The 16,124-nt window shown below is 36.0% G+C and overlaps 1 protein-coding gene across 13 annotated transcripts in view; it reads left to right on the top strand.

Annotated features, from left to right (window-relative positions):
* The window catches only part of PMCA (plasma membrane calcium-transporting ATPase 3), a 69,473-nt gene extending 53,368 nt beyond the window's left edge, over window positions 1–16,105 (top strand). For 8 of the 13 annotated variants that reach the window (XM_066390811.1, XM_066390815.1, XM_066390813.1 and 5 more), the window contains one exon: window positions 3,873–6,364. In XM_066390811.1, coding sequence (XP_066246908.1) covers window positions 3,873–4,178 — 306 coding nt within the window. In that variant the 3' untranslated portion in view covers window positions 4,179–6,364. Of the gene's footprint in view, window positions 1–1,944; window positions 2,021–3,872; window positions 6,365–6,953; window positions 7,023–8,535; window positions 8,551–12,369 lie in introns of those variants that run through there. The other 5 variants (XM_066390819.1, XM_066390817.1, XM_066390816.1 and 2 more) reach the window with 4 other exon arrangements.
* The last annotated feature ends 19 nt before the right edge of the window (window positions 16,106–16,124 follow it).

Genomic DNA, 16,124 nt, shown 5'->3' with positions numbered 1-16,124 from the left:
ACCACATCGAGGATAGTCCATCTAACAACCTTTATTGAAGCTGCTGCTTTCCTTAACTGTGTGCCTCGTATAATGTAAGCAGTTCTCAAAGTAGCAGGTCAAAAAAGGATTGAACGAGAATCTAAGCATCGTTTATTAAATTTATAAACTTATGGCTGTGTTGTCTAAAGTTGCACTTTTTACACGAATCTGACCAATTGACGATATTGTTTCTGTCGCACTCTTACGCCCGTGTTTTTTATTGCCATGTCTGTTTCGTCATTCGTACGTGTCCCTTTGTTAATGGTACTTTAATTCGTACCTTTTTTATATTTAACATCGACGGATAATTTTTCATACGTAGTGCAAGGTAGCTGACTTAGATCTGGTTAAAATTTCAACCCAACTGTGATTTTGACCGAAGTATTATGCGTCTCATAGATATTTCCTACGCAGTTCTAGTACATCTGGATAAGAGTTAATGGGATTTGTAGGATGGATATATACTCACAAGCACTTAAAACGGAGCACCGTAAATTTTAATTAAATATGTTCTTACAGAACTTTTATATTCTTTGTTCGATTTTCAAATTTCACCTTACAGATCAGAGACAAATTAGACCATATTCATTATGGTAATGCAATTAAACCGAATGCATATTCAGTATGCAGGGGAACATAACATTTATTAATTTAATTTTCGACTACGTTGCGGTGAAATACTGCATTTAAATTATAAGTGAAATGTTTTCTGGATTGAAGTCTATCTTAAACGGCTCAAAAATTATGAATTATTGAGTCTTGTGGGTAAGAAAAAATTTAACTTTGATTATTTTATTTTGTTTCCCTTTATGCTGATTTTCTTGTTGGTGATTATCTTCTAATGCACGATCATGCACAAGAATGCGTGCATTCCTACTATGCATTAACCAGCATTAAGTTCATATGCGCATCCAATAGAACATGTTTGGTACCTGTTTGGGCGAAGAATGCGAGGTCGTGTTCCTGCCTCTTTAATCATTAATCAGATGCCACAAACTCTTTTAGAGGAATGGAAACTTATTCCTCATGAGGATATTCGCCATTTGATTTTAGATATACCGAAAAAATAGAAGTATTCATTCGGGGGTAATACCCATGATTAATAACATTTTATAATTTTACATATAAATCGTTTAAAATGTTATCTATACATTTTTTTGATATTCTTCTTTTCAAAAAAATGTTCATTTGTTGCAAGAAATTTCTTTTATTTCGTTTGCGTTTGTTATAATAATCATTAAATATCAAAGAATACAATTTTCAGTTTTTTATACCGATGAGATTTAATAAATTCATAACTATAGAACGAGCCGCGGTGTCAATAGGATTCATAAAATAATTTATAGAGAATACATTAATTGAACTCCTAATAAGAACACTTTTCAGTTACAACTTTTACTTACAAAATGGTGCATTTACCAATTTGTCCCAGAATGTTCTAAAATCAGTTAAAATAATATCATTTTGTTTTCCTCCATATATTAAACATGCATTTAGTTTGATTGAAAAATCTGGGAGAATATTTTTAATTTCGAGTAATTTTCCTCATGTGTGGAAATAAATTTGGAAATCAGACAAAAAATTAAGAAATTGTATAAGATCCTATTTTGTTAAAATTTGGTACACCGCTTTTAGTGCCGGTGAATGTATTAGTAGTATTAGGTCTTAAACATCGGCTATATTGGTACCTGATATTAGATAGTTTTGGACTAATATAGCATACAAGGGAATTAAAGTGGTATTCTCTATGCATGGGCTATTTGTTTAATACTTCAATTTATTTCATGTACTTCCCAAATTACGGAATGCTGAACATATCTAATATCTAAGACCAATAAATGATTAGTTCAAAATTTTCCAGCTTACAGCTACGATCGCATAGAATGCGAGATAAAAATAACCATATTTTTGTACGTTTAATAGCCAGCTGAAGCGATGAAAGAAACAGAGGTATAGGGAACCGTTGGGTGCCTCAAGCAAATTCCGCCACACAAAACAAGTATGTAGTTGTAGTAGGCCTTCTTTAGATGAACTGCGATTGCCGTCTATTTTGCACTTCTATACCATGTTAGTTGTTCTTAGAACCAAAACCTTCCTGGATGTGTCTTGTCGCCCCTTACCCTGTACCTCGTTTAGTTATAGTGGTATCATTCAATTAATACGCCATATTATACCAAACATTACCAGACGATACTGTTTTACCAGCGTGCTGCCGACAACACAGCCAATTAATAGCGTTTGTGGTTAGGGATTGATGACTGTTAGATAGTTTCTTGGACTTTTTCAACCGAAATTCGATTATTTCCGCATTTGAAGAAATTTCTTCTTCGCCGGGCTGGATGAAACGTTTGCTGTTGAGGGTCAAAAAATTTTCCATTTATCTTCCAGATGGAGAACGAGCGTTTACAACGTTATATGGACTTTAATGCTTCTGATCTAATACTAATTTCCTTATAGAGAATTAAATTGATTCAAATTTACATTGAAAACTTGTTAAAGTTTCGGGTAGACAACACACAATTAGCATTCAAATTGGATATTATGGCAAATGGTCCTGAACTGGAAAGTTTTAGACTGGCTTTAGTGCATTTTGATTCCGGTTTTAATTTCATGCACTAAAGGGGGTTACAACTTATTTAATTAGCTAAATAATGTAGAACTAAAACTAAAAGGTATTATTTCTCGAATATTATAAGGTTCATAAGACCTACTCTAAGGGTTCCTTGATTAAAAACGTGCTTGAAGAAGTAGTCCAAGAATCTTTCATGTACTTCAGATGTGAGTATATATGTATGAATGTACCTAAGACGTATAAATGTCTAAATCTACTAAATGCTGCTTCCAGAACTAACGTGCGATCGATATTCTAACGAATGGCGATTTCTAGGGTGTAGTGTACGAATGTTAGAGTATTTTACCCTCTGCGCTCTTTCTTTAATCTGTCTCTTTCTCTGTCTTTTGGTTCTGTTTTGTTTACTTTTGAGACTAGAGGTGCCTGGGAATTGTATATAACTCGTCTCTCATCTCTAACAAAGACACACTTACATACCATTATACTGATTCTTAAATAAATGTATTATAAAAAAAGTAAACACACTTCTTTAAATTTGCACTTTGGTTTTAATAAGCAACGTTTCGTGTAACTAGTCACTTTATATTTATTCTTGCTAAGAGTGTTTATATCTTCTCTTATTTTATCTTTCCTTATCAGTTTGTATATACTGTGTTTACTTATTTTGTTCAATTGGTTTTGGTTTTGTATTTAAAGAATTGGCATTACCTGCCCTATATTCTAATAAACATGATTTGTGTTTATTGGCGTTAGGCTGGATAACCGTAACACAGTTTAAACTATCACCAGATTTAAAAAAAAGGAACGATATTTTTTTATTGGAAATTTTTTGGGTGAAATTTTTTTGAGACAGAATATATAAAACAATGAAAATTCCCCTGTAATAAAGTGTGAATAACTGAGTGAAAGTACTTAATTATTAGTCTTGGTTTTTTGACTAACTCTAATGTAGTGGTTTGAATACTTATTCCAAGTGTCAAAACATCAAGATTCTTGTTTGGGTGTAAGGGCGGAGTAAGCGCAGCATTAAGAGATCTAGCTCAGAAAATTAGGACTTTTTGAGTGTGACTTTTACCAAAGCTTTTGACATTTATCAATAAATTGAGTTGCAGTAATGCGAGAGTCATTGATGGTCAAAAAAGTAGTTTCATGTATAAATATGGGTATTAATAAATGTCAAGGACGAACCGAAATCACAAGACCGGTTCGTCCGGAGCGTGCGAGCGCGTGCATGTACACCCGGCCCGCCTGATGAGACCCTGCTTCCCTGTGTTTGCAGTTGCGAGTAATCAGAGCTTTCAAGTCCACCCTGGAGGATCTAGAAGAGCGGCGCTCGGTACATAGTTTACACAGCTTACACAGTTTGCGCAGTTCGCGCAGCCACACCGGTCCCTGGCCTCCTCGGCCTCTCTCAGACATCACTTACATTGACGAAGATCCGGCGAACCCGGTGTCACAACGCCCCAAGGACGACCAGCGGCCCGTTCCCTCCCCAAATACCTTGCGCCTACCTCCCCACCACGCGCAATTCGCGCCCGCTGCCCCCGCGGATTTGCCTAAGCCAGTGCATGAAACGCGCATCTAGTGCTGTCAGTCTTGGCCGCAGCGTGCGCATGCGCGTTCTCGCCACGTCAAATACGACTTAACGCGCATGCGCACGTTATCGCTTGACGCCTCAACGTGGTGAATGCACCCGGTCAAACAAATTTACTCGCGAAGCGAAAGCTCGTTCACTCGTACATATCTACACCAAACTTGTCTAAGTCTATTATCAAAATTAATAATGTCGCTTTGACAATCAGTCTATAGGAACACGCGATTTTTCTGAGGGCACTGATAAGTATATATATATATATATATTATATATGAACACATCACTGATTTTCCAGTATATTACGACCTTAATACATATCCTTAAATTTAAATATTTTTTAGATTTATGGTACTACAAATTTGTATTCAAAATCAAAACTCCATTTCATGTGTGTGTTTTTTTATTCGCCCCTCCTGTGCCAGTCTTACCAGCTGTCACTGCCAAAAGTTGCTCTGTGAATGAGTTGCTTGCACCAAACTAATATCTATTGTATTTAGATGGTTCAAGTAAGTCCGTTATCGATGTATAATGTTCACATAGACAAATATTGTAGCAATGCAGCAAAATTGAACTGATTGTGCGTTTTGCGAAAAGGAGAATTTAGTGCACGCCCCGTTTAGGCTTTAAGCGTTACGGTCTGGGACACCCCAAGCTAATGGACTAGTGTGTTTTTTTTGTTTTTTAGCAACTCCTTCTCCATTCCTACGTTTAATCCTATCTTCAAACATCACCGACCGTTTTCCTTTCATGGCAGTCAACACACCACCCTGGCTTAATCAAGATTTAATAATACGACAATCTAAAGTTACATGAGATGTCGTTATAGTCTTTTTGACCAAACTACACAGTTACACCGATCCAAGTTTGACAACCCGTATTTATATATAAATAGTGCGATTCGCTGTGGGTGCCTACATATTGTTGTTAGTTTTGAAGCTGGCTTTGGGGGTTGTTTATGTTCAAGTGACTTCTTGTATTGATCCCAGGTTTCATAAAAGGTCACGCAATTTCTTTCGAAAGCACCGACAGCGTAAACAGAGTGTCGTACTATTAAACTTGCTTGGGTGTATTTGGTATTCAAACTAGACGTATCGTTAGCTTTGTTAGCAAAGTAGCCATCAAATTTACCGAAACCGTTACTACATTGTATTATTTTGTAAATATAAATATTTCGTCTTTGATGTAGAACTAGCTGTATGTATAGCATTTTAGAGTTAGTACTCTCAGGTTAGTGGTAATGGAAACAATTGATATTTTATTTTTAAATTTGTTTAGCGCATGCACACTTTGCGTGTCAACTGTATTGTGTATCAAAAGGCCAACGACATATATATGAATCGCGATGGATTGCCGATAACGGATATTATTTATTATCATATTGAGATTAAAATCTTTGCCAAAAGAACAGCTAATTTCCACTCATGTGCTGCGCACGGCTGTGTGGGTCAGCAGGCTATAATTACTTAATCATTCATAGCATAGTTAAAAATAGGGACGTTACAATACATATACATTTGCCTTTTTTCTCTACGCAAACTGCTCCATATACTAGACGTTTGCACGAGGGCATATCTGTCATTTCGCCATGAGAGCAGCACTACGCCTCAGTTCCCCTCGTAACAACTTATAGCAGGTGATCAAAAAAAGACGACTCGCAGTAAGCGGTGAATCGTGTTAGTGGGGCATTAATTAAGCTATTTATCATCAAACATCTGACTGACAACAGATCAATTTATCCAACACATGTCTCTGATCTTTCAATGCTTACTCGAGGGTTTTTTAACGATTACCTTTTATAACGTGCAGTTTGGTTTAATACTCAATACTAGTACTACCATATTTTCAAACTCGAATTAACACCTGCACGTAAATATACACAAAGTCATATTTTTGATTCAGAATTTTTAAACATTGACTTGGAAACAGTTCTTCACAATTTGAGTGCAGCATTGTGCATATTTACCGTGTTTTTCAGCGCTCTGTTCTTAATATTCGGCACTGAGCCATAGAAAAGTTACACACGTTTGAGCTATCGTGTGTCTGTATTATCTTGAAACACATTTTTTTATCTACGTCTAATATCGTACCTTATATATAAGTAGCTCCACGTTTTCTTATTATTGCAAAAATACAGCGGCTTGTGCATTTTCAAGTCAAAATATACGGGATGAAGTTTCCTCTTTTTGGTTTTATTTCTTTATAACCCCGTGCCCCATGTATTAATCCAAGCCGGTCTTGGCTGTCGTTCATAGATCAGTGTTTAGTGACCAATATGTGTATATAAGGAAACTTAAGTAGATCGGTGCATGATAATGATAAATGTATTTTGGTGAGGGGTTGTAAAGAAATGAAATAACTAGGATTGGTAAGATGCATTTTGACCCGATAAATTTTCCTGGACTGACGCCCTGTAATAAAAATCCAGACCTTTCATATGTTGCTTAATTCGTACTGCACGTTTTTATAGATTATTTTATGTGCAAAAAGATGTTTTATGTGGAACTCGAGAAACAAAATGAGACTTTTTTGACGGTAGAATTTTATTCCAGGAGGAATGTAGTAACATTTTATGTAATTTAGAGGGCAAGTGTATTTATTGGCTTTGCCGAAACTATCACCCGGTATATGTTAAGAAGTACGCTGTCTTTTTACAATCATCTTTCAGGTTTATTAGTAGTGTCTTATTCTATGCACTATCTTTTATTGTTTACGTCTTCACTGTCTGTCGAATCACTCTTTAATGTTGCCATTTGTTACTTCTTGAAGGTGATAGGCGGTGAATTACAAGAACGTTTGATTCCGGTTCCATACAGCAAGAGTTCAACTGACCAAGCTGTAAGCCGCTTTTTCTACATCTATTCTGTCCGCTGTGTATTCGTATGCGCTATTCGCTCTTGTTTGTAATTATTGGCGCGCAGCTTTCACTGCTTCACATTGCGCTTAAAAGGCGGAAAATTGACAATTTATTATAACAATATTTAGGTTTTGTCAAATGAACTCAGAACGCTTCGCCTTGGCCAATACTGAAGCAGTGAAGTACAGTTTTCTTTCAGTTTGATTCTTTGGTTCTTGTAGTGGTTTGTTTTCCTGTTTTCAGTTTAGTTCCGCATGGTGCATGCTTCCTTTTGTTCAGTTTTGTTTTTAGTTAACAACACTTTAGTTCACAGATGCATAAGATCGCTCAAATATTAAGCTCGGCCGAATTCTTTCGAATTGTGTCAAACTACTATCTCCAGGCATTAACTCTATGTTTTTGTAAAATCAGAGTTAACGTGGAAACCTTTGGTTGTTTTTTTCCATATTCAGACCTAATTACCAACAGAAATTTTTTCATAGCCAATTCTAAAAGTTCATATAAATATTGTATATATAAAAAGAATATTAAAACAAAATTATGTTAAAATAATTGCATCGAGTAGTCAGGCAAACATTAGAACCGGTACTTAATAATTTTTCATATGAAGCAAACGTAGTAAAGATTCTAAATTTCGAGTGCGGGCAAATAGGAAGAAATTTACGAAAAGGTGTTCTAACTATGCCTTAATCAGTTGTAAGTATTAGAGTTCATTCATGAAGGTTCTAATCTCTAAGTGCTTGATGCTGACTGTTGAGTGATTTTCACTGTATATATAGATATAATAATTGTTAGAAATGACATAACATGTTAACTCGTTTATGAAGTTTTCTTAGAGTTTTAATATTAATGAAATGGAACACTGTGAAAGCATAGACGACTTTCGTTTTTTGCCTGGTTAGAAACAAATTCTTTTAGCCTCGAATACTTATCTAATAATTATATTTCAAATATTAGCGCCTGATGCTTCTTAATAGATAATGATGGCCTCGTTGCACATAGTTATAGCATTGTTTGTTAAATTACAGTAGAGGCTTCTATTCATTTATATAAAATTATTTACAACAAACTTATTTTGGTATTGTATAATTTTTAAAACGTGTTTTGTATGTGCGGTCACTAATGGAAATTGTTCTTGAATGATTTGTGACCCCAAATTTTCATATTTAAAACAAATTTAAATTCGAAAAAATGCAGTTGCAGATACAAGAGCATCCTTCGGCTTTTCGACTAATTCGCATTTTTTGCGTTGCCATCTGTGACATGTCACATACAATATTTCATTGAGAGATGTACTTAGTTTTTTTTGTTTTTAACACAGTTGCGATAATTTTTTTAAAATAAAAAAAAATTATAAACCTACGACAAATTTTATTTTTGACTAAATGCCAGTTTGTGTTTTAATAGCCTTTTTTGTGCGTAATTGTTAATAATTGTTTTGTTTTTTAATGACTTTTGGTGTGTTTACTAATACCCACATACATATAAATACAGGTGGGGCAAAGTCAAGTAAGCAATCTCAGAAATATCTGGTAAAAACTGTATGTATAAACATTGTTATTCGTGTGTGTTTAAGTGGTGCTCAGACAATTTAAAATGTGTTATTTGTGGAAATTGCAAGTTCAATGTTTTTATCCTAAATTATCACTCGGTATGACAAGATCTGACTGCTTGCTACTCATCGACCAGACATAACGCCATGCAGTGCGATCTACTCAGCCTGCTATCTTATTAAAATTTTCGTACTGGACAGCTCGTATCTACGATCAATTTTTGCTAACAACATCAATACGCTTTACTCTAACATATTATCTGACACGTAACAAACTGGTCATTTATCACGTAACATGGCTTATCCTAAAAGAAATTATTAGATCACCCCACCATCGAACTAAACATATCCAACACCATAGACGAAAGATCAGAAGAATACGTTAGAGTACGAATTAAGTGTCTACAGTCCCATCGATGTTTTAACCCAACCTCTATCTTTAGTCCTTCCATATATATGTTAAAGTTGACTGGAGGCAACCGGCTTTTTAGTTTCCTACAGCTTTGTATCCTGCGAATATGAGATCCGATCAGGCATGAAACTAACACGTACATATAATCAAAATACACTGCCCCTTTAACCAATCCCACACTGTATGTGTGCAAGCCACAGCTGGTAGTGTGGCATGTATATATGAAGTTTGCATGTTTGTTCTATCATGCTGAGGTAGGTTTTTCGACTTTTTGCTTTTAATTGAATCGTCACGGAAAGAAAGAAAATCTACCTCCAATTAGCTCCAAGAATGGGTTCTCCCCCAAGCGGTATATCATGCCACTTACTCATACATTGTAGGCATTAGCAAAGTCAGAAATTAACTATTGTTGAATTAGTCACCAGATCTGAAATCATACTCGGTTTATTATTTTATGATGAAGTCTGTAGCACGATTTTTTCTACGATTTCAGCCTTTGCAGGTCATGTTTTTGCGATTTTTAAAGTCGCACAAATATGATGGGATTATTACAGTGGGAGAACAGAATAATATACTTTTCACCTTTATTTTTTACTCATACGAGGCTATTCTATACCTCATTTTTCTTATAAATCTAATTGATATTATTTTCGGTAAGTACGATTTGCTCTTAGGTTGTTACTGTTTTTAACTTTCTCTGTTCCTAAAAAAATTCCTAGGTACCCCCCTGTACAAAGTTGTGTGTATGAGCCCTTAGAATTCCACTATATATCACCTAAAACTCATTGTTTAGCTGAAAGTAGAAACAAATGGCTTTTTGGCAAGCCGTCGATAACCGTTACCTCGCCGACAGTTGATGTTAGGAAAAGTGTACATAGAATTTAAATCGCAACTGATGTTATCCCACCATTTTTTACTTTTAATTTGACTTAAGTTCCATTATCATTTTATAAGTTTAAGTTGCTATGGCTACTTCTGTGTGTAGAATTGCAACTTTGTAGCTACACGCGAGGCGGGGCTGTATGCAAAATTCGACGGCTTGCTTCTGCGCTTGCATAATATGTTTATATAGATAATCCTTGGATACTCAGTAGATAACGCTAATGCTAATCGTCACTAGCTGTAATAAATGATAATGAACGAGTTACTAACCAATACTCCTAGATAACATAGAGTTTCAATAGTTAGTTATGGTGAAAGGCATTGAAATTGCATTTAGTCAAAGATTATTTCAGGTTGCAGGGTGATTCAGGATTTAAGTTCGGAAATGCGTAGTTTTCAGGCCACAGCTTCAGGTTTTTAAATATTTTTTCCTCATAACATCTTCTGATTTTGAGATATTTAACTGAATTTTTTACTGTTAGAATTTGCGCAGTTGAGGCATCAAATGATTGAGAAAATCATCGGAGAGGTATACTTCTTATTCAATCGAGATTGGATTTCCGTTTCTATTTAAAAATACATAAGGAGTTTAAGTGTGTCGATTCTAAAGATTAATTTCAGCTAGATGTCTCAAAAACCGGAATAGCTATGGAGAAAAGAAGTTTAAAACTGTGAAGTTTAAAATCTTGTAAAACCGAAAACTAAGTTTTTCTTACTCATGTTCTTAAGATTTTTTTTCTCACATCAGTGTGGGGAACCCACGTTTTTGTCACCTGAGTTCTGAGGAACATTATATACAAGGTGAGTTATTTTGTGCTCCAGCATTGGATAGAAAACCTCATTTTAAGGCAAGTAGATATTTCACATAAACACATCGGGAAACGTTTCATTTTCCGGTACAGAGTGGTAGAGTTTTAAATATTCTTAAAAATGTTCACCAGAGTTCCCACAGCTTTTGAAATATGTGATTGTATTTTGGACTGTGGGTTACTTTCCATCCTATATATTAATATATTCAGCAGGATTATAAACTCTACGGAGCGATTTTTTCCTGCTCGCTCAATTTTAGCTTGATGGACATTTTTTTTAACCTTTCATGCATCGAGATCTCGGGAACTATAGGAGCAACGGAGCCAGTTAAATGGTAAAAATTCTAAGCAGTTGTACAGTTGTATAACATAACGGACCGGCCTCAACTGATCAGGTTTTTGGAATTTTTTTACAAATTTTTTAATATTTTTTTATTGCATTTGGCTTATATAAAGCCACCTCGTATTATCAAAAAGTGAAATTTATGACCCACTCGTGAAAATGTGCATGACCAAACGCATTTTTCAAAAAGCATGATTTCAGTTTTCTCCACATTTCTCAAAAACCTAAGCAGTTAGAGCCTCTCCCTTTGCGTCATCGCGTTACTAGTATCATTGTTTAGAACTTTACTCGTATAGTTTCCGAGGTCCCAATCAAGAGAAGAAGCACCAATTTGGCACAATATTGTTAGCGAACTTTCGCGAATATTCCCAGGCATCCATCATTATGGATTTGACAAGCTAACACTTTAGGTCAAAACTATTAATGTACTGTAAACTTTAACTGCATGCTAATTCCCGCAGAAACATGGAGCCTAAGTATGGGCCAGATTTTTAGTCTCTGTGGAAGCTAGCTTGATGTTGAGGTTAACGACCCATTAATAATTTCGCCCTTAAGTCTGCGAAATAATATATTATCTAGCGAATACGAAAAGGTACAAATTTCCCAGGGATATCAATTTACTTACCAATCACAAGTTGCATGCGTCTTTTACGGCTGAGAAAATTGAATTGACAAAATGGTGAACCGTGACTAGGTGGGATTGCTGCCATTCCACTATCAGGGCTTTAAGACGTCTTCATACTAAGTTAAAAACAGTTTTATTTAAAGAATGAAATTATGTAACATTGACGGTATAATTTTATGATTTCTATCACTAAAATTGTCGCATCAGAAAGGGTTGATAGACCGCGTTGATATGTGTTGTATACTCACAATCCAAAAATTAAATTAAACACTGTAGGAGATCTGGATTACCTGTATCTTCATTACTGTTTCACCGTATCTTGAAATCGTTTCGCGACGTTTGTGTGTTTTAAAATGAGGTTTCCTGTGGAACGTTGGAGTTTTACTAATATAAACTGATTCACCCGGTATAAATTTGGGATGTTTTTAAGTTAAAGTTGTTTTAATGAACTTTATTGCAGCTGGTGGTAAATATAGAGGTATCTTGAAAATAAGGTAGCTGATACTTAAGAATTTTTTTAGGAATGCGAAGTGTTTCGTGAGAAGGGCTTCGCAGGAGAAACCATGTCATGGGGCTTGAAATAAGTAAATACATATTGCACGAAGTGTTATTCGAATGTGCTAATTAACAGCTCGCCATACCCTTTTCTATGGAATGTTTCTTATTTTTAATTCTGTTCGTTTTGGTGTTTCTTGTTAATTTCAGATTCGAGTAGTTAATGCTTTCCGACAGGGCCTAGACGCTCGATACGGCGAGCACAGCAATGCCTCTCTAGCCGAGGTGCTCCGAAAACAAACTTCCCTTTCTAAGAGGTTGTCGCAAACTTCTTCCATAGAATATGCCGACAACATCCCAGACGAATTGACAATTCCTGAGATCGATGTGGAACGACTGTCATCTCATAGCCATACGGAGACGGCAGTTTAGCCGTAGTTTAGTACGTCGCGTACCTCCACTCGTACCTAACGCTGCTAAATTTGACGTCCAGAGCGCGACTCGCCCGCCGTGCTGGCAACACCATCAGCGCACGTGCCGTACTAGAGCGGACGCAGTCGCGGAACTGTAGTTCGGCGGTGGCAAGACCATTTCTCGCCGATACCCGTCTGCAACCCTTTAAATCTCGTCATCATTCCAGCTCATAGTAAGACGCTGTAAGACAGTGAGGAAAGTAAGGTCTTATTGGGTTGTAGAACGGTATCGGAAGTCGGTTTTTTAAAACAGTCGCCACCGAGCTAAAAGCAATAAACGGGGCCCGAGTGGGGTCTCTATCATCAGGTGCCTATGCGGCGGGAGTGGGGAACCGCACCCCGCACCAAATAACAGCCTTTCGCGGAAAACTCTTTTTCTTAACCCACCGAAGCATTTGGTCGTCCTCTGGTTAAGCAGGTATAAAGTGCGTTCGCTTGTTCTTACGTTTCTAGGCATAGAGCGTAGGATTAGGGAAACTGAAGGACAAGGACCCCTACTATGTTCCTGCTTAAGGAGACGTGTTCGGATTAAATTGGGACGCCGAGTCCGTCCATTTTAATGCAAACACGGAGGGAGGCGGTAATCTTTGCGCACCTGGGACGTTCCCATTAATCTTGATCCTTTGATCGTCTTTCCATCTCCCTCTTATTTATCCACACAAAACGGTTGTGATTTAAAATTTAACTTTATTACTACCTACCAACGATATTCGACAAAATCATCCATCAGAGCAGAGGATAACGCAGGGAAACGCTTAGACTTTCAACTGATCTCGGAAAATTGTAATTTAATAGCTAGTGGCAATTGTTTGTTATAATCACCCATTATGGTCTCTCCCCGGTTGAAGTTTAGGTCTAATTATATTATACAGTTATGTAGATAGACTAGAATTATTAAAGTTGAGATTTTATGAAATCCGCCACGTGCTTGATTGACGCACGTTCATAAGTGAAGTTGCCAACCACGCATGTAGCTCTAACACTGCTATTGATGCTTACATAAACGTAATGGTTTTGTATTTTATACTAACTCGTTCATTTTATTGGTAGAACTCGGTTTCTTTGTAACATATGTAGAACTTAATTCTAAAGCTGTGTCTACAGGCAAGCCCAATCGCGACTGGTAGTGACTCTACAACAGAACATTTCTCTTCACTCTTGTAGCGCCTCTCGTTGGCCTTCCGAGATTAGTTCAGGTTACTAGTCCTTAGTGGTGAGCAGGAATGTTCCGTACCGTCTACTGTACAGAGTACCGTACCGTTATATAAAATGTCGCAGTTTAAGGTACTTAGATATGTGATAGATATAGAGTGATAAATAACTACTTTCGGTAGACTATACACGTGTTTGACGGAGCAGCCTCAACACCGCGGCTTGTCACACGCACATTTTGTATCCTCACTCCGTATCGGATTAAGCTTCTCTACGTTTCAATAGACGGGAAATAACGCTGCTTGTTAATTATTACGAGTAACTTCTTCAGAACAGTATTTCAGCTAATGTATTTCTAGTGGTTATCGATGCACCATGCGCATTTATTCCTTTACTCATCAAAGTTACAAAATTTGTAGTTTTTAATGTCTACTTTGAAATTGTAACCTCCTCTTTGAGATTTTCGCTGCGACGTATTCTACGTAATCTTTCACCATGTGTTTGGTTATCTTATGTACTTAAATTACCTAATAACTGTAGCTTTTAAGGCCTTACGTGCTTAAATTCTGTACATATATATTTCGTAGTTTATATTATAGCCTTATTTTCCGATCTATGATTGCGGTGGTAGGCGCAATGCGACTCGCTCTCTGAGATAAACGTGACATTAACAATTATTAATAATAATTACCAATAATTCATTATTAATAATTTAGTTCTTTTCATCGGCCTATGTGTGGCTTCCTCATTTTTGCCTCAGAATCTTAAGTCGGATTGCTCCGACGGAGACGACATTTCGCCCATCATCCCTAGGGAGAGAACTGTGCACCCTACTCACCCTCTCGTGCGCAGATTTCTCCCCTCTCATCATTAAGCAGTAATTTTAGATTAATAGATTAAATTCGACTCAGTTCCGTGACTCGTAAGTGACTTCGGAAACGCCCAGACTAAATTCGAAAACGTTGTTATTCGGCGCAGGAAGTCGGTGTGTTTTCGCGCTAGATCCAACAGGACGAACATCACCGAATTGGATGAGATAATATAGTACAATTATTCCAAGATTAATTTTCCTGAACCTCACGTTTTACTAGGAAATAGTTATTGATGGGGTGTTAGTAATGTATAACGAACAAGCGTACGACATATTATAATTATTGTATATTATTGAACTGAAGTGTCGGTCAACCGGGTTGTTTTTCTGTGTATTGCGCAGACTCTCCACCATCTCGGACTCTGGCACGTTTTGCGAGTAACATACCAAACACAAAATCTCCTATTTATTAATGCCAATATTTGTGAAGTGGCATTTCAGTTGAATGTTGTTATTTGTAATTTTAATGGTAAAATATGAAATCGTTAATTTGTTATAATTGTTATTTTATAATATAAAACTGATGTATAAAGCAACAACAGCCCATGCCTGGTTTTGGCCGTTCGAAGACCAATGGCCATCACGGACTATTAAATGTCTGTCTTAATATGATGTGCTTTTATTTATAAAATAAAAGGTCATGAGCTTTAAATTAAAGAGAGGTGAATAATAAGGATTAAACCTAATATTTAAGGTGTTAATGTTCCCTTTCAGGATCAAATATAATATTTTTGTGAAAAAAAAGCTTTTTTATTCCTTGTTACGTTTGTTAAATTTTGCCCTGAAATTGTAAAGTTAGTTCACAATAATTGTAATATAATTTAAGATTACAAAATGCTACAAATATTTTCATAAAAATAAACCTTAAACCTTCATTAAAATATAATCACGCATATATAAAAATATAACTGAATTTTATTTAACTACCTGGCCTCTATGTAATTTTATCTATCCCAAAAAAACTGCAAGATATGCTTAGCTTATAGTGATTCTCATAGTTATAGTATCTATACATAATAATATATACTTAAAAATTCTTTAATATATATAGTACCTACTTATATTGTATAATACCACAATTATTATATTTAATTATACAAAACATGAAGTTTTTCGATATAGGTTCTGAACGGCACCCTATACTGTCGTGCTATGATTGTTCACTGCTCTTTCTGTTTGTTGTCTGAACATCCGGGTCATTCTTAGGACGACTGAATAGATACTGCATTTGTTGAACAATTTGAATATACTTAAACCATACCAAAATAGAGATCATTACAGTAAAATACCTATCTAAAAAGTATATTGTATAAATTTGCTGCAATCCGTTTTCTGGACGCGGCGCTGCGCGTCCGTCGTCCAGATTTTGAGAGTGGTTTTGATATTTTTGTAAAAATTGATGGGTCTTCTTACGCCGAAGTAATATATGACAAAGTATTGTTTTTTACAACTGAAGTTTTATTTGAAAT

The sequence above is a fragment of the Euwallacea similis genome, chromosome 6 (genome assembly GCF_039881205.1).
Source record: "Euwallacea similis isolate ESF13 chromosome 6, ESF131.1, whole genome shotgun sequence".
NCBI lineage: Eukaryota > Metazoa > Arthropoda > Insecta > Coleoptera > Curculionidae > Euwallacea > Euwallacea similis.
Note: the sequence above shows the minus strand (reverse complement) of the source record. Positions and strands in the feature narration are given on the sequence as shown.